The sequence below is a fragment of the Girardinichthys multiradiatus genome, chromosome 8, assembly GCF_021462225.1.
Source record: "Girardinichthys multiradiatus isolate DD_20200921_A chromosome 8, DD_fGirMul_XY1, whole genome shotgun sequence".
Classification (NCBI taxonomy): Eukaryota; Metazoa; Chordata; class Actinopteri; order Cyprinodontiformes; family Goodeidae; genus Girardinichthys; species Girardinichthys multiradiatus.
The window spans coordinates 27,707,263-27,726,470 of NC_061801.1; the positions used below are offsets into that span (position 1 = coordinate 27,707,263).

Below are 19,208 nucleotides of genomic sequence, written 5' to 3' on the forward strand. Positions count from 1 at the left end.
GAAGAATACCTTCAAACAGATCTCCAACTATAAAATTAGTGACATGAAATTATCTGTATTATTTCTTCATTCTAAAAACAGAAATGTTTTGAAAATGTAAAACTGCATGCTATTACTGACTGAATTTTGTTACATCTTGACTCACTTCATAGAGTGCAGACTTGTTAAAACAGGCTTATGGGGAGTTGTTTTCAGGAGTCAATATCTTACCTGCAGTAGAAAACCTTTTCTGACCAGAGTATCAAGCTAGCCCCTGTCACACTACTGCTTTTCTGCCTGACAGGTCTTGATGTACCACAACAAGTGCTTCACAACATTATGTTAAACAGTTTTATGGTCAGTCAGGAGACTGCAACTTCCAGTTTCCATTTTCTGACAACTTAAAACAACCCCAGTTTAAAAATTCCTTGACTCTATTTTATAAACATTGACACAGTTGCCACTTTTGGTTTAAATAGTTGTTTACATTGAATTGAAGGGCCATGATCTGTTACTAGTAACACTGCATGTGAAATAGCATTTACAGAAAAGCAGAACATGCCAGACAGAATCTCATGCAAAAGTAATGCGCTGTAAAGCTACTAAATTAATAATAGTTTCAGCAAATTATATGTATTTCAGCAAACCTTGTCAGATTGATGGTCAGAGAAAAATTAGAAGTGGCAGAATGCAGAGTTGCAGATTCATTCCTTTGTTCATCTGTGTTGTACCTGCAAACCCACAACTGCTCTCACTCCCTGCTTGCAACAGAATCTGGTTGCAGAAACATTTTAGCATAATCGGTTTTGATGTATATGAGCGTGCAGTTTTTTTTTTAAGGGTCCCCACAAAGACAGATGTGCACGTAAAGTTTTGAACTGCACAAAAATTGCTGTCCCCAAGAGCTTGTTTTTAGTCAGAAATGTTGCAGTGCCTTTCTGCATGAAGTTGTTAAAGTTTACACAAAAATGTTGTGCTCCAAACAGAACACCATTTATTCTCGCCATGTTGCACCCAATTGAAATTCAAGTTCTCCCAAAAATGTAACATTGCTCACGAACCACTTGTTTTAAGAAATTTTTGCAAAAACCTGAAGATAAATCATTTCAAGCAAAGCTAAGGGAACAAACTGACTGAGGCCCCTTGGCTCGAAAGTGGACTCAATTAAACTATTTTGACCACTTTTTGTGTGAGGAAACATAAAAGTAAAGCTGGATGTGCACTGTATGTTTTCTTAAAAATGGATAATCAGAGTTATAGCAAATGTCAACACCTGTTGGTTTTGGAATCAATTTCAAGCAGAATCATCACCTGATTTCCTGGTTTTAAAAATACAAAGTTTGAGAATGTTCAATCAATCATCTCCAAAAAAAAAGCTGTTAAAATTGTTGGAATTTTCCCCTTTTGAATTGAAAACAACCAGAGTAAACAACTGGCCCTGTGGGGGAATTCATAGGGGGGTTGGGACTGTTTCATCCTGGGACAGCTCTGGTTGGCAGGTTCGTTTCGACCAGGTAGACCCCACTTTTGTTTATGACCCCCTCTCCGGATGGGGATGGGGGTCATTGGGGGCTGGGGTCAGAATGGGGGGTCGAGGTCTGGACCAGGGTCATTTGTGTTTGGGCGGTGCCAGCACAAGTCTGGGTTGGTGCTGGGACGGTCTGCCTATCTCCTCCCCAGTAGGAAGAGGACCACCTCCTGGGTCCGGGGGCTGGTTGCCCCTCTGGGGCATCAGTACCTGGACCTGGGAGTATAGAGTATTTATGAGGATTGTGAGTGAATGTACAACGTCCATTATGTGTCTTTATGTTGGATGTGTGAATGTCAGTGTTTTTATGTGTAGGCATGAGAATGAGAATGTCTGATTGTGACTGTGTGCGCCTGTTTTTGTGTCAGGTTGGGTCTTGGGTTGCTCCCTCTCCTGGATCAGCTTAGGTCCCCCATCAAATGTGGGAACTATTTCCTCCCCACCACACTCAGCTGGTGGATGGTGTCTCTGCCCGTTGGTGTATTGGTGGTTCTCGGTGTCCGGGGCCGAGTGCTTTGGTGTGTGCCGACTCACTCCTGGTGGCTGCTTGCCGGTGCCGGAGTTATTTACACTGGGGTCTAGGGTCTCTGGGTCCATAGCTGGATCTGCTTCAGCGTAGACGGCTGCTGGCGGGGCCGGTGGGCTTGTTGCTACAGCTCCCTGGGGCTTCTGCACTGTGGCTGCTGGGTGGTTCTCCTGAGGCTCTCCTCTGTTCTTCTCTCGGGGGGTTGTGGTAGTCCCGGTGGTGGTCTTCATGGGGTTCTCGTGTTTTGGGGGGCCTTTAATGTCTGTGACTCAGATCTCCTCCGTGTCTGTCTCGGGTCCAGGGGGGCAGGTCTGTGGCTCCTCACACTTGCTATTGTATATTTTTATGAAGAAACCTAATATAAACAAGCACACTCACACTTACACCCACAGGTGTTTGGATTCAGGTCTTGACAGATGTTCTATATTGCACTGCAGTTACCACCAAATACATCTTGCATTCATTAGCACCGTGCACTTTTCGGTAACATCGCTGTTGTTATATATGTTTCTGCAGCTGTAGAAGCAGTCGTCAAGTATTTTGTCTTCTCCTTATCCTTTCTCTTTATTCCTTTTTCCTTCTCTCCCTTTTTTCCTTGTTGCCCAACCTCTCTCTTTTTCTTTCTTCTTTTTTATTTCCTTGTCGTTTCCATCTCCGTGTTCACTGCAATTGAAATAATCCCAAAGCAGTTTATAATAAAGCTTTTTCATAAATATCAATCAGAGCATTAAAGCGTTAACCATAATGCTCCACTTGTGAAAGGAAATCTGTTGGGCTTCATCTTGGCACTCAGACAACAATTCTGAGTGCTAATCTGCCAGACAGGACACATAAAAAAAGGAAAGTAACTTATTCATTGTTCAAAAAGTAAGGAAAAATTCATTAATTGACCTTTTTCTTTGTTTTAACAATGCTTCATAGCGATGGAACTGTATACGTATATACTGTTTCCCTTACACAGGACCACATTTGTAAGACAAATGCATTTTTAGATTGAGCAGCTGAGTTGAGATGTCTGTTGTGCCCATGAAAAACGTACCAAATTCTCTCTGCCAATGCCAGAGGTTTTGATAGAAACAGAATGAGAGTGTGAGCATGAGATTCTGCAACCAGTGACAAACATACAGGTCCTTCTCAAAATATTAGCATATTGTGATAAAGTTCATTATTTTCCATAATGTAATGATGAAAATTTAACATTCATATATTTTAGATTCATTGCACACTAACTGAAATATTTCAGGTCTTTTATTGTCTTAATACGGATGATTGTAGCATACAGCTCATGAAAACCCAAAATTCCTGTCTCACAAAATTAGCATATTTCATCCGACCAATAGAAAAAAAAGAAAAATGTTTTTAATACAAAAAACGTCAACCTTCAAATAATCATGTACAGTTATGCACTCAATACTTGGTCGGGAATCCTTTGGCAGAAATGACTGCTTCAATGCGACGTTGCATGGAGGCAATCAGCCTGTGGCACTGCTGAGGTCTTATGGAGGCCCAGGATGCTTCGATAGCGGCCTTTAGCTCATCCAGAGTGTTGGGTCTTGAGTCTCTCAACGTTCTCTTCACAATATCCCACAGATTCTCTATGGGGTTCAGGTCAGGAGAGTTGGCAGGCCAATTGAGCACAGTGATACCATGGTCAGTAAACCATTTACCAGTGGTTTCGGCACTGTGAGCAGGTGCCAGGCCGTGCTGAAAAATGAAATCTTCATCTCCATAAAGCTTTTCAGCAGATGGAAGCATGAAGTGCTCCAAAATCTCCTGATAGCTAGCTGCATTGACCCTGCCCTTGATAAAACACAGTGGACCAACACCAGCAGCTGACACGGCACCCCAGACCATCACTGACTGTGGGTACTTGACACTGGACTTCTGGCATTTTGGCATTTCCTTCTCCCCAGTCTTCCTCCAGATTCTGGCACCTTGATTTCCGATTGACATGCAGAATTTGCTTTCATCCCGAAAAAGTACTTTGGACCACTGAGCAACAGTCCAGTGCTGCTTCTCTGTAGCCCAGGTCAGGCGCTTCTGCCGCTGTTTCTGGTTCAAAAGTGGCTTGACCTGGGGAATGCGGCACCTGTAGCCCATTTCCTGCACACGCCTGTGCACGGTGGCTCTGGATGTTTCTACTCCAGACTCAGTCCACTGCTTCCGCAAGTCTCCCAAGGTCTGGATTCGGCCCTTCTCCACAATCTTCCTCAGGGTCCGGTCACCTCTTCTCGTTGTGCAGCGTTTTCTGCCACACTTTTTCCTTCCCACAGACTTCCCACTGAGGTGCCTTGATACAGCACTCTGGGAACAGCCTATTCGTTCAGAAATTTCTTTCTGTGTCTTACCCTCTTGCTTGAGGGTGTCAATAGTGGCCTTCTGGACAGCAGTCAGGTCAGCAGTCTTACCCATGATTGGGGTTTTGAGTGATGAACCAGGCTGGGAGTTTTAAAGGCCTCAGGAATCTTTTGCAGGTGTTTAGAGTTAACTCGTTGATTCAGATGATTAGGTTCATAGCTCGTTTAGAGACCCTTTTAATGATATGCTAATTTTGTGAGATAGGAATTTTGGGTTTTCATGAGCTGTATGCCAAAATCATCCGTATTAAGACAATAAAAGACCTGAAATATTTCAGTTAGTGTGCAATGAATTTAAAATATATGAATGTTAAATTTTCATCATGACATTATGGAAAATAATTAACTTTATCACAATATGCTAATATTTTGAGAAGGACCTGTATATCTTTACTCTTACTGACTGAAGTCTATCCTCTAAGACAACAATAATTGCCTCTATAGATCTGGGTCTATAGGAATCTACCTCCAAAATGTTGGAATGGAGAATATGAAATGGCCTTCCTGCAGTCCTGACCTCAAACACCTTGAACACTTGTTCATCTTTAACGTGATGTTAATGTCAGAGTAACAAACACAACTTGATTGGACAACAAATATATATTGAGGACTGGGATCCCATCCCACAGCAGTGTGTGACCAAGATGGTGACCAGAATGGGGAGGAGGTGGCAGGCTTGCCAGGCTGTTGATGTTGTGTGCAGTTGTCTTGTGCACAGCTGAGGCTTCTGTTTGTTAAATGAATAAATTCTTAAATTGCCATCATGTTTTTTTATTTCTTCAAACCTCAGTCATCCAATCAAATAAACAAAAACAAAAAACAAGAGTCAGTGTTAGAATAAACTGTCTCGTAATGGAGGAGAGGATTTGGCAATTTTTTAATGAGCACAACCCACAAACTTAAGTCTGCTGCTTAACCCACAAATGGATTTTCTTTACAAATGTGGCACCATTTAAAGATTAAAAACAGACTTTCCAGTCATATATGATTCATTGCCATGGAGCATTGTTACAACAAAGTGAGAATTAACATGTTTTAAACTTCTTGTGCTACACACCCTTTTAAATAAGTATTAATCTGTTTATCCTTGCTGAGATGAAGTTAAATAATTTATAATATTTGTTCATTTTCTTGTAGTTGCTGGTGGAATTGGTATTCACTGCACCTTTTATTGGAGGGAAATTGTGTGATCTGTGATGAGACACAGACTCTCCACTTACTGAAGCACCATTGCTTTGATTTTCGTATTTGCAGTGAAGCTGACCTAGCCTGACCCTGAAGTTACTGAAAAGAGCCTACCTCTGAGAATTGTTTGGTTTCCTGAATTTCCAAAAGAACCTTTTGTGTGGCGATGCACTGAGCCTTTATGTACTGTGTTGAGTGCATCTGTGTTGTTCAAATTCACTCTTTGACATCCACAATTGTCACCGAGCTCTTCCCATTGTTCCCAGGGCATGTTACTGTCTGTTGTGTGCGACTCAAGTCCACCACCTACTGTGTACGTCTCTCCCGCTGAACTGAAAGCCTGTCAACAGCCATTATTCTGAGCAAGACCTCTGCTGGGATCCCTGCCATGTTTCATCGAAGCGTGGAAATTTATTCCAAAGCTCTCTGTCTGAGCATGTTAGCTACTACTAAAATTACAGCGTGTGGGCGTTCGTGGGTGTTTTGTGTGTGCGTGTACCCACTGCTATCCTTCTTCTCCTCCCAATTCTTGTCATTATTGTGGACGAATCCCAGCAAAAGCAGCTGAGTGGACAGGTTTGCCTTTCTAAGGCGCTATTTCACACTGGAGTCTGAAGTAGTGATGTGTCAGGGTGCGTGTGGTCAAACAATTAGCACTGTTTGTCACCTGCCTACAACACATCCCTCACCCACTGATCTGATTAATCGAGTCCTAAGAGATGTGGATTGTCTTCCTAGCAGGCACAGTGACTAAATGTCTGTGTCTCTGCAAATAGTTGCAAACTCGTTTTATTCAGATTATTTAATACCATGGGTGCAAAATCTGCATGTGAATCAGCATATTTATTTAGACAGAATGACTTTTTTTTATATTTAATCCAAATTGTATATACGCTCATACCTTTAGACACTTCTACTTGGCAGAGTCTTGCAAAAGTATTCGCATTCCATTAGGTTTTTCACATTTTGTCACATTAGAACCATAAACCTCAATGTATTTTATTGGGATTTTATGTAATAGACTAACACAAAGTGGCATATAATTGTGAAATGGACAAAAAAGTGTGGCATGCATTTTTATTCAACCCCCTTTACTCGGATAGCCTTAAATAAAATCCAGGAGAAGATAAAGTTGTTGCCATGAAATGAAACGCAAATTGATATTTCTTCCCTCGCATGCAAAACATGTTGCAACATGGGGGTGGTAGTACCACTCTTTGGAGATGCTTTTCTTTAGCAGGGACTGAAATGCTTGACAAGGGTGATGGGAGATGGATTGATCTAAATAGGGGACAATCCTAAAAGAATTAAATTGTTTGAGGTTGCAAAAAACTTGAGTCTGGAGCAGAACTTCACCATTCAAACATTCATCTAGAGGTACAATGAAGGGGTTTAGATTTGAAGAAAATCCATACCTAAATCCAATTGAGAAACAGACTTAAAAAATGTATTGATAAGACGTAATGAGACACTCTCCATAAAATCTGGCTGAGCTTGAGCCATTTAGCAAAGAAGAATGGCCAAGATTTCAGTCTCTAGACGTGCAAAGCTGATGGAGATATACCCCAGCTGTATAAAGCTGTAATTACATCAAAATGAGGTTCTACAAAGTATTGACTCGTGGGCACTGAATACAAATGCAAGCCACACTTTTCAGATTGTTATTTGTAAAAATGTGGAAAGGCATGCATTATTTTCCTTCCACTTCATGATTACAGCCTACTTTGTGTTGGTCTATAACATGAAATCACAATAAAATACAATAAAGTCAGAGGTTGTAACATGACAAAATGCACAAGAATTCAAGCAATAACAATGCTTTGTTAAGGTACTGTATAGCATTATTCAGAAAAAACTACAGAGCCCTAATAACTGAAATCTAAAGCTATAGCCATTAGTACATTTGTGATAACTGCACTCATGAAATAAGGAAAATCTGCAATATTTGATTTAAAAATGAATACAGTAGTATTTAAAAACAAATTTGTAAAACTAAACTGGAGGAAAATATATATAGGAAGACTAATAATAAAAAAATCAGGCAGATATTTACAGAAGCAGGTATAGAGTAGTTTACTTAGTTTCTTTATACTCCTGAAATTACTAGTTCACTTTGAAATACAGTTGTTGAAGACTTGGCACATAGGTGACCAAATACATCTGTGTTTATTTATCAATTATGACATGGTCTAACATCGAGCTTTAGATTATATCAATAACCTTGCTTGGTCAGTAGCAAAAAATAGGACTAAGCAGAAAGTGGGACCTGCTTTTTGATCAAATTCTTTGTCTTGACAATGGTCATGAAATCAACTCCACATAGAACAAATCAACAAAAGTGACCCACTCAACAATGCCTAAGTGTGTTGTTTGATCCCTCTCCTAAATGTTCCTCTGGATTTCTGAACAACTACTTCCCACTTAGGATTTGCATTAGGTTTTGTTTCATCCCAATCCTAATAAAATCCTCTGATGTGGACCAGAAATATAAATTAAAAGTGCACCAATCTGTTGCATTCAATTTCTACTACTAGGACTGTCCCTTCTATTTATTTTAGATTTTAGTTTATCAAAGGGACTTTTGTAACCCTTTAAGCTATACTTCAAATCCCACTTCTTATATGTTCATTTGGGCTTAAGTGTGTGAGTGTGTAATATCACAAAATGAAGTTCAGAATGGAAAAATTAAATATCTTTGAAGCTTTATCTATAAAAACAAATTGTGAAGTTTTAAATTTACAGAAAAAAATATTTGCAATCATTAACTTTGCAAACATTTGAAACTTTAAAACAACTGGGGTTTGAGGAGGCCATAGGAGCTTTGGAAAGAAAGAGGAGACATACAGAAAACATTGAAACGCTGTTCAAGGCTATTTCTATGTTAAAGAAAAAGTAAAGTTAATGGCAGTAGTAACTCCTTTATTGGCTTCATTTAGGAGCAAGACAAAACTAAACCGATAGAGTTAGTTTGTACTCCTTAAATTGCTTTGTCTAGGAGAGAGACAGAGTTAAAAACTTTATTTATATGGAATAAGAGAAAACCCAGGCTTACATTTTTCAAGTTAAAGCTTCCTACCTCTAAAGGGCTGGTGGATATACCTAACCTTAGATTATATCAACTAGCATCACATTTGAGGTTTGTAGCAGAATGGGTGAAGGAGGATCTCACTTTGTCTAAGTCTAGAAAAATCACATACCCAATGGTCACTGCTTGGCCTTTTGTCCTGTAAGAATAGAAAATGTGCAAGGACTTTGTGCAATAACAACCCTATAGTCACTGGTTTGCAGTGCGAAAGTTAGAAGGTGGATCTATCTCTACTAACTCCACTGCATTTCCCAATACAAGGAAATATCTGGGCATACCAATGAATTACAAAGAAGTTTGTAGGATCCTCCTTATCCTTGCTAGAACAAATTCAGTCTGAATATAGCCTCCCAGGGGGTCATTTTTTGCTTCTGATAGCACTCTATCTCTAATAGAGAAATTACTGTGTGTCCAGTTAAGGAGGTTCTTACCTGTTTTTATAGTGTGCTGAATCAGACTTCTGTTATACTGGCAGTGCTAACATGGCAAACTGAACTGGTATAGCTATTGATGAGGAGAAGTGGAATGTAATTTAGTTCAAATAAAACCAATATCTACAGTGCCTTGCCAAAGTACTCGGCCCCCTTGAACTGGTCAACCTCTTGCCACATTTCAGGCTTCAAACATAAAGAGATAAATTCTAATTTTTGTGAAGAATCAACAGCAAGTGGGACACAATCGTGAAGTGAAATGAAATTTATTGGATGTGTCAAACTTTTTTAACAAATAAAATACTGAAAAGTGGGGCGTGCAATATTATTCGGCCCCCTTGCGTTAATACTTTGTAGCACCACCCTTTGCTGCAATTACAGCTGCAAGTCGCTTGGGGTTTGTCTCTATCAGTTTTGCACATCAAGAGACTGAAATTCTTGCCCATTCTTCCTTGCAAAACAGCTTGAGCTGGGTGAGGTTGGATGAGAGCGTTCATGAACAGCAGTCTTCAGTTCTTTCCACAGATTCTCAATTGGATTCAAGTCTGGACTTTGACTTGGCCATTCCAACACCTGGATACGTTTATTTGTGAACCATTCCATTGTAGATTTGGCTTTATGTTTTGGACCATTGTCTTGTTGAAAGATAAATCTCTGTCCCAGTCTCAGGTCTCTTGCAGACTCCAACAGGTTTTCCTCCAGAATGGTCCTGTATTTGGCCCCATCCATCTTCCCATCAATTTTGACCATCTTCCCTGTCCCTCCTGACGAAAAGCAGGCCCAAACCATGATGCTTCCACCACCATGTTTGACAGTGGGGATGGTTTGTTCAGGGTGATGTGTTGCTTTTACACCAAACATATCGTTTTGCATTGTGGCCAAACAGTTCGATTTTGGTTTCATCTGACCAGAGAACCTTCTTCCACATGTTTGGTGTGTCTCCAAGGTGGCTTGTGGCAAACTTGAAACGAGACGTTTTATGGATATCTTCGAGAAATTACTTTCTTCTTGCCACTCTTCCATAAAGGCCAGATTTGTGCAGTGTACGACTGATTGTTGTCCTATGGACAGACTGTCCCACCTCAGCTGTAGATCTCTGCAGTTCATCCAGAGTGATCATGGGCCTCTTGGCTGCATCTCTGACCAGTCTTCTCCTTGTTTGAGATGAAAGTTTAGAGGGACGGCCGGGTCATGGTAGATTTGCAGTGGTCTGATACTCCTTCCATTTCAATATGATTGCTTGCACAGTGCTCCTTGGGATGTTTAAAGCTTGGGAAATCTTTTTGTATCCAAATCCGGCTTTAAACTTCTCCACAACAGTATCTCGGACCTGCCTGGTGTGTTCCTTAGTCTTCATGATGCTCTCTGCGCTTTGAACAGAACCCTGAGACTATCACAGAGCAGGTGCATTTATACGGAGACTTGATTACACACAGGTGGATTCTATTTATCATCATCAGTCATTTGGGACAACATTGGATCATTCAGAGATCCTCACTGAACTTCTGGAGTGAGTTTGCTGCACTGAAAGTAAAGGGGCCAAATAATATTGCACGCCCCACTTTTCAGTTTTTTATTTGTTTAAAAACGTTTGACACATACAATAAATTTCATTCCACTTCATGATTGTGTCCCACTTGTTGTTGATTCTTCACAAAAAATTAGAATTTTACATCTTCATGTTTGAAGCCTGAAATGTGCCAAGAGGTCGACCAGTTCAAGGGGGCCGAGTACTTTCGCAAGGCACTGTATTTGTAATCGTGGGAGGCTATTACAGTTTCAAATTTTTCACAGACTGCAAATATCTCGTTGCAAAACACATAAAATTAACCATCAAATTTCCCCTAATTGTCTTAAAGGCAAACCACCAGTGGGTACATATACTCAAGGCAAGGCATCCTTATTTGTATAGCACATTTTAGCAACAAGACACCCTAAAGTGCTTTACATGATGAAAAAAAAAGTACATTGCAGTGGCATGATAAAGTAAAGTAAAGAGAAGTAAAGAAAGTTGGACTACAGACTGAAATTAATGAATGCCCTCGATGCTTTTAGGTCCATATTTTCTCAATATACAATTAAATGTTTCTCAGGGGAGGTGGCAACTGCTTAGAACTGTTCTGACCCATATGCGATAATGGGGGAATATTCCTTAGAAAACTGGTCCACATCTAGACCAAGGGTCAGAGACTTCCTTGTGCTCCTTACCGTCCTCCTAACTTCGTCTAGGAGAGCCCAGTTCAGCCACAGCCACAGGAGGGATCTTTTACATTGAACTGCTTTTCACTGTGGAAGCAAGATCCTTTACGCTGTCTGTTATAAGGTGGGAAATCCTAATTAACCTTTATCCCCAGTAGAAACCTTTACCAATATGTTTTAGTTAATAAGTTTAAATAAAACAGTCAAAAGCAACTCTAAATCAATGGGTTTTTAACACTAATTTTAAAGAACTCAGGGATTGAGCATTTTTTGCAGTTTTCTAGTTGTTTGTTCCAGATTATTGGAGCATAATAACTAAATGCTGCTTCTCCATGTTTGGTTCTGATGCTGGTAATGCAGAGTAGACTTGACAGAAGACCTGAGTGGTCTGGAATGCTAAAAAAACAATAATAAATCTTTAAAATATCTTGGTGCTACGCCATTCAGTGACTTCTCAACTAATATACATATTTTAAAGTCTATTCTCTGAGATACAGGAAGCAAGTGGACTGGGGTGATGTTCTCTCTTTTCTTAGTTTTAGTGGGGGGTGGGGGGGTCCGCTGACCGACCTATGAAGACTATGTTGCAGTAATCAATTCGACTCAAGATAAATACATGGATGGGTTTTTCAAGACCAAACTCATTGTCATTCCTGGTTCTGGCAGACTATATGATATCCTCACTTATGCTGCACGTAAAAACATGCACAAACTTATGGAACTTATTCCTCTGAAATATTTAACCTGCTCTCTTCATTCTAGAAAAGGACGATTCTGAAGTATCTGGACTCCTTATCTCTGCTTCACAAACTCTACAGTTCCATCTATATTAAAAAGTATAGTTATAGACTAACCTTTTGTGTTGCATCATATGTCCTAACTAGTGTGCAGATCTGGGTTGTTGCTTTGTTCTTGTCTGTATTATTTAAATTTGTTTGAAAAGAAAAGACAAATATATGGAAAGAAAACCCAGCTGAGTTATCTACAGAAAGAAATCAGGAATGTTTTACAGCTAAACAGAATGTTAGAGTCAGGTGTAACTCCTTTGAGGAGATAAAAAAAAAAAAAAACATGAAATGAACATAAAGTTAATTGAAGGAATTTGAAATTATATTAATTTGTGAACGATAAGGAAATGAGACAGGTATTGCTCAAAAGATAATAAAACAATATAAAAGGAGTATCAACAATGAAAAAAAATGTCTACATGTATTTACATTTTATTTAATGTTAAAAATTATTTAGCCCTTCTCAATAATCAATGACAATATCTTTATTGGCATTACATCATTTAAACCATTCTTTAAATTGCTGACCAGTTTTTTGTAGACATAAAAGCATTTGGCCTGTCTGCATTTATATTAAGGTTTACTTCTGTTTAGTACTGTGGCTAATTTTTCTTTATTACCTGAGAAGAAACGTATGGCTCTTAAGCTCATTAATGTCTTAATTTAACACCAGTTTTTTATAAAGCAGGCAGAAATGTTTTAAACCCCTGCCTGCGGAGGTCCTATTAATGCTTTAGTTCTCCGAAAATGAGATAAAACTTCCTCTTCTCCTTTTTTTTACTGCCAAACAAGAAGTTCTACACATCTTTTAATTACAAACCTCTGAGGCCAAAGCACTCTGCTCAAGCTGTTCCTCCTTGTTTGGTTGACTGAGTGACCTGCAGACTGGATTAGAGTCCAGCTGTATCACAGCAGTTGTATCACAGCTTGAGACAAGGACAACGCTGTTTTGTTTGTAGACGAGCAATATGCTTTCTGTTCCTCTCAAACTTTACAGGGTGTCTCTGAGGAGACAAGCTGCAGAACAGTGTTAGAATTCAAGCAAGTTACTGACTGAAAAATTCAATATAGGCTAGGGTTGCTTCAAGGTCTTTTGAGTAATTCTCTGAATAGCAAATGCAGTTTACTTGAAGTCAGTCCAGCAAATTCAAGATAAGACAGATGGAGAAGGCAGAGCAGTTTACCCTGGGATCTGTTAGTAGCAGCTGGAGCAAAGTTAGCTTTACAATTGTTTTGTGTTTTACAGAATTTTCTTTCCCTGTTTGTCTCAGTCACATTGATGCTCCATGTTGTCAACATATGCCCATACCGCAGTGTTCCTGCTTGCTCATTATGACTTTCACTATTGAGTCATAGCTTAGCAACAAGCCTCCTGGTCTATTTTTGGTTTCAGGCCATTATCCAGAATACAATGTGTTGGTATAGTCCTGTGACACTTTCAGATAGCCATTGCAATGAAAAGAAAATGTCTCTGCCAACATCTGTCAAGTTTGAGACATAATAGCATGTTATTCAACATGCAGACTGAATGGCACGGCTCATTATCTGACCTGTTGTGAAAATTACCTAAAGACCAAACATACGTATATCTCTTTTTACCTGGATGTTTCCAAAATATATCTACATATTAAATGATTTGAATTTCATAGAAAACTAAAAATATGAAATACCTTCACAAAAAAGTAAATAACCAATACCTTTGACACATAAAAATCTAAATATGATAAAATACAAAGACTACAACAAAAGGACAAAACTTAAAATAATGATAAAATTATGATTAAAAAGCAATTAAATGAATTTATAAAATTAAAGCACCCTCCACATTTATTGGAACCCCTGATAAAGAAGTGTTAACATTTTTAAATAAACAAAAATTTGTATTGCACTATTATCGTACTCGTACTCGTCGTCTTCCGCTTATCCGGGACCGGGTCGCAGGGGCAGCAGACTCAGCAGAGACACCCAGACGTCCCTCTCCCCAGACACCTCCTCTAGCTCCTCTGGGGGGAGCCCAAGGCGTTTCCAGGCCAGCCGAGAGACCTGCGTGTCTCCAGCGTGTCCTGGACCGTCCCCTGGGCCTCCTCCCGGTGGGACGTGCCTGGAACACTTCCCGAGGAAGGCGTCCAGGAGGCATCCGGTATAGATGCCCGAGCCGCCTCAACGAGCTCCTCTCAATGTGGAGGAGCAGCGGCTCTACTCCGAGCCCCTCCCGGATGGCCGAGCTCCTCACCCTATCTCTAAGGAGGTGCCCGGCCACCCTACGGAGGAAGCTCATTTCAGCCACTTGTATCCGGGATCTTGTTCTTTCGGTCATGACCCAAAGTTCATGGCCATAGGTGAGGGTAGGAACGTAGACTGACCGGTAAATCGAGAGCTTCGCTTTTCGGCTCAGCTCTCTCTTCACCACAACGGACCGGCACAGTGCCCCCATTACTGCGGCAGCCGCACCGATCCGTCTGTCGATCTCCCGCTCCATTCTTCCCTCACTCGTAAACAAGACCCCGAGATACTTGAACTCCTCCACTTGAGGCAAGAACTCCCCTCCAACCTGAAGAAGACAAGCCACCCATTTCCGGTCTAGAACCATGGCCTCGGACTTGGAGGAGCTGATCTTCATCCCAGCCGCTTCACACTTGGCTGCGAACCGCCCCAGCGCATGCTGTAGGTCTTGGCTACAGGGGGCCAGCAGGACCACGTCATCCGCAAAAAGAAAAGACGAAATCCACTGGTCCCCAAACCAGACCCCCCTCCAGCCCTTGGCTGCGTCTAGAAATCCTGTCCATAAAAGTTATAAACAGGACCGATGACAAAGGGCAGCCCTGCTGGAGTCCAACATGCACCGGGAACAGGTCCGACATAGTGCCGGCAATGCGGACCAAACTCCTGCTCCGCTCGTACAGAGACCGGATGGCCCCTAATAAAGAGCTCCCGATTCCATACTCCTGGAGCACCCCCCACAAGCATCACGAGGGACCGGTTGGGCAAACTCCCATGAACCCTCAAGTACCCTGTAGAGGGTATAGAGCTGGTCCAATGTTGCACGGCCGGGACGAAAACCACACTGCTCCTCCTGAAGCCGAGATTCGACTATCGGCTGGACTCTCCTCTCCAATACCCTGGCGTAGGCCTTACCAGGGAGGTTGAGGAGTATTTTGTTTCTTTAAAGCATGTTGTTAGTTTTTCTTTAAGTTTAGGCTTTAAGGAAATTAGAATGAAAGATTTTAGCTATGTTGATTTTTATCTTTTATCTACATCTTTAGCGAAGTCGATCTTTATCTAGCAAAAGACAGCATCAGAGTTTTCCTTTGACCTGAAGAAACCAACCTAGAATAAATAATGTGCACCTTGCGATATCAATGCTTTATACTACATTGATTGCGTTTCTAAACTTAAACAGAGAAATAGTCATTTAAAGTAATTTAAAATGACTGTTGGTGCTAACATAGACAGTTCTTTAATCCATGTATTTTAAATGATACAGTAATACTAACATTTCATATGATCTGGTGACGCATCTACATGAATGCAACATTTTATCTCTATATTTTTATACTTGTGCATTGCTCTCTCACTGACAGTTTTTAACTGCCCCTCTTTGTCATCACCCCATCTTTTCTCCCATTCTCTCCCACCCACTCGGCTTCATTTACACGCACCGTCTGCTTTTGTTCCATCTACCCCCATTTATTTCCATCAATCTTTTACACCATTTACCTCTTTGCTCTGGTGTCATGCCTACATCTAATTTTTTTAAGCTGTCCACAGTTGATAGCTAATATTGCCCTCCCTCGCAGACTGAGTTCTACTCTGAGATCCTGTCTATATTATAAACAGCACTTTCAGGATGATTCCATTACATGACTCCGAGCTGCTGGATAATTCAATAAGCACCCCTGAGCTGACACACAGTTATAATCTACTTAATGAAGCTACTGCACTGATGAAGTGTTTGCCTTTTCTTCCTCTGTTTCTGCTTTCACTCCCTTCACCGCTCTTCCTCTTTGCTCTTTCTTACCCTCCTCTTTTTGCTCTTTCTGCAGGGTGTTGATGGAGAGCCATTCGAATGACAGCCGGGACAGTGGTCATCACTGGTGGAATTCTTGCTACGGTTATATTACTCCTTATCATCGCAGTATTGTGCTACTGTAGGCTGCAGGTGAGGGTGCACTGAACATTAAACATGCCTAGTTCCTTTAATCCATCAAAATGTGAAGAGACAGGATATGGCAGTATTGCATATTACAGTCTGTACTTTACTAGAACTCAGAGGTTACTCTTAGCAGACACCTACCTGGAACTTTAATGGAATTTACTGGTTACTTTCTTGTAACGTAGCATGGACTTTAAAAGAACTTACAAGGTACTTTATCCATATTTAGTCGGTTCATTTCAGAACTTGAAGGAACTTTACCTGAACCTTCACTGAACTTTCCTGTTTTTCTGGTAAGTTTTGTAAAATCTACTAGACACTTTTCTGGAACTTACCAAGAACTATCCTGGAACTCCCTTGGAAGGTACCAGATACTATGCTGAACTTACTAGGTACTATCATGGAACATTCCTAAAAGTTTGAGTGGAGTTCCCAAATACTTTTCCATATTTACCAAATGTTTTATTGTTAACTGTCTGGAGGTACTTTCCTAGAACTTAAGTGCAACTTTCTTGAAGCTTACTTGTTATATTAATGGAACTTTCTGGTATGTTTTCTAGATCTTACCAGAAAGAAACATTCCTACAACTTTATTTAGTTATTTAGTTGTGTTCCAAAACTTACCAGGTACATACCTGACACTTAGAAGTTATTTATATAACAGTCATGGTTATTTCTGGGAAAGTATCCAGAAGTTCCCAGAAATGTACAGTACACACCAAAGGTTTGGATACACCTTCTCATTCAAAGAGTTTTCTTTATTTTCATGACTATGAATATTGTAGCTTCACACTGAATGCATCAAAACTATGAATTAACACATGTGGAATCATATACTGAACAAAAAAGTGTGAAACAACTGAAAATATGTTTTAGATTCTAGGTTCTAGGTTAGAATTTGTATTATGGTAAGAAAAAAGCAGCTAAGTAAAGAAAAACGAGTGGCCATCATTACTTTAAGAAATGAAGGTCAGTCAGTCCGAACAATTGGGAAAACTTTGAAAGTGTCCCCAAGTGCAGTCGCAAAAACCATCAAGCGCTACAAAGAAACTGGCTCACATGAGGACCGCCCCAGGAAAGGAAGACCAAGAGTCACCTCTGCTGCGGACGATAAGTTCATCAGCCTCAGAAATCGCAGGTTAACAGCAGCTCAGATTATAGAACAGGTCAATGCCACACAGAGTTCTAGTAGCAGACACATCTCTAGAACAACTGTTAAGAGGAGACTGTGTGAATCAGGCCTTCATGGTAAAATAGCTGCTAGGAAACCACTGCTGAGGACAGGCAACAACCAGAAGAAACTTGTTTGGGCTAAAGAACACAAGGAATGGACATTAGACCAGTGGAAATCTGTGCTTTGGTCTGATGAGTCCAAGTTTGAGATCTTTGGTTCCGACCACCGTGTCTTTGTGAAGAAGAGGTGAACGGATGGACTCTACATGCCTGGTTCCCACCGTGAAGCATGGAGGTGTGATGGTGTGGGGGTGCTTTGCTGGTGACACTGTTGGGGATTTATTCAAAATTGAAGACATACTGAACCAGCATGGCTACCACAGTATCTTGCAGCGGCATGCTATTCCATCCGGTTTGCGTTTAGTTGGACCATCATTTATTTTTCAACAGGACAATGACCCTAAACACACCTCCAGGCTGTGTAAGGACTATTTGACCAAGAAGGAGAGTGATGGGGTTCTGCGCCAGATGACCTGGCCTCCACAGTCACCGGACCTGAACCCAATCGAGATGGTTTGGGGTGAGCTGGACCGCAGAGTGAAGGCAAAAGGGCCAACAAGTGCTAAGCATCTCTGGGAACTCCTTCAAGAGTGTTGGAAAACCATTTCAGGTGACTACCTCTTGAAGCTCATCAACAGAATGCCAAGAGCGTGCGGAGCAGTAATCAAAGCAAAAGGTGGCTACTTTGAAGAACCTAGAATATAAGACATATTTTCAGTTGTTTCACACTTTTTTGTTCAGTATATAATTCCACATGTGTTAATTCATAGTTTTGATGCCTTCAATGTGAAGCTACAATATTCATAGTCATGATAATAAAGAAAACTCTTTGAATGAGAAGGTGTGTCCAAACTTTTGGTCTGTACTGTACCTGCTATTTTACTGAGAAGTACCTGGTAAGGTCCAGAAATTAACCTCAAAGTTTGTTGAAGGTAGCCTCTAAGTTCCAAGACAGCGCAGGCTGCATTACAGTTTTACCAATATTTCTTTCAGAGTGACAAGCTGAACAGTTCCAAGGCTACACAATCTTTTACATCCATGTATCCCTGTCAGTTTTAGCCTACCACAGTGGTTCACCACGTGGACCATTTCAACCAGGTGACACGAGGGACAGTTTTATTCAGATATTTGTTTGAGTTCTTCCAAATCCCACAATATTTGCACCATTAGAACAAATTATTAATTCACTCATGCTTCTATTTACTTTTACACAAAAAACAGAATAAAAGCAGTTTCATGGCTTGATTGCTTTTGAAACACAAAGACTGAATAAAAGCCTTACATGCATATATTCATCTTTTGTCAGCCATTGATTATCATCACAATTTAGGCAAATTTCAAGAACTGATTAAGCAAATTGTCAACAGGAAAATTCAAATACAATACCCACATTACATCTTAAAACTGGTTTTAAGAGTGAATAAATATGATTTAGTTTTATAAGCCAGATACTGCCGGCTCAAATGTTAATTCTGATAAAATGCAAATAAGTCTGTTAACTAAGGATTTATCACAAAGGAAGAAAATAGTGACGCATCATTTAAATTATATGTGAAGCTGTAAAACAGAAGCTTTTCAAAAAATAATTTAACTGTGTTTTGCAAAAGTGTTGAGATTATTGAACCTTTTTATCATTTTCTCACATTATAACCACAAACGTTAATGTACTTTATTGGAATTTCATGTGATAAACCAACTGAGTGGTGAATAATTGTGAAAGAGAAGAAAAAGAATGCATGCGTTC

The 19,208-nt window shown here is 40.3% G+C and overlaps 1 protein-coding gene across 3 annotated transcripts in view; it reads left to right on the forward strand.

Moving 5' to 3' along the window:
• Positions 1-19,208, forward strand: part of fam163ba (family with sequence similarity 163 member B, genome duplicate a) — a 35,989-nt gene that overhangs the window by 11,704 nt on the left and 5,077 nt on the right. For all 3 annotated transcript variants that reach the window (XM_047372883.1, XM_047372881.1, XM_047372882.1), the window contains exon 2: positions 16,122-16,237. In XM_047372883.1, coding sequence (XP_047228839.1) covers positions 16,145-16,237 — 93 coding nt within the window. In that variant the 5' untranslated portion in view covers positions 16,122-16,144. The remainder of the gene's footprint in view (positions 1-16,121; positions 16,238-19,208) is intronic.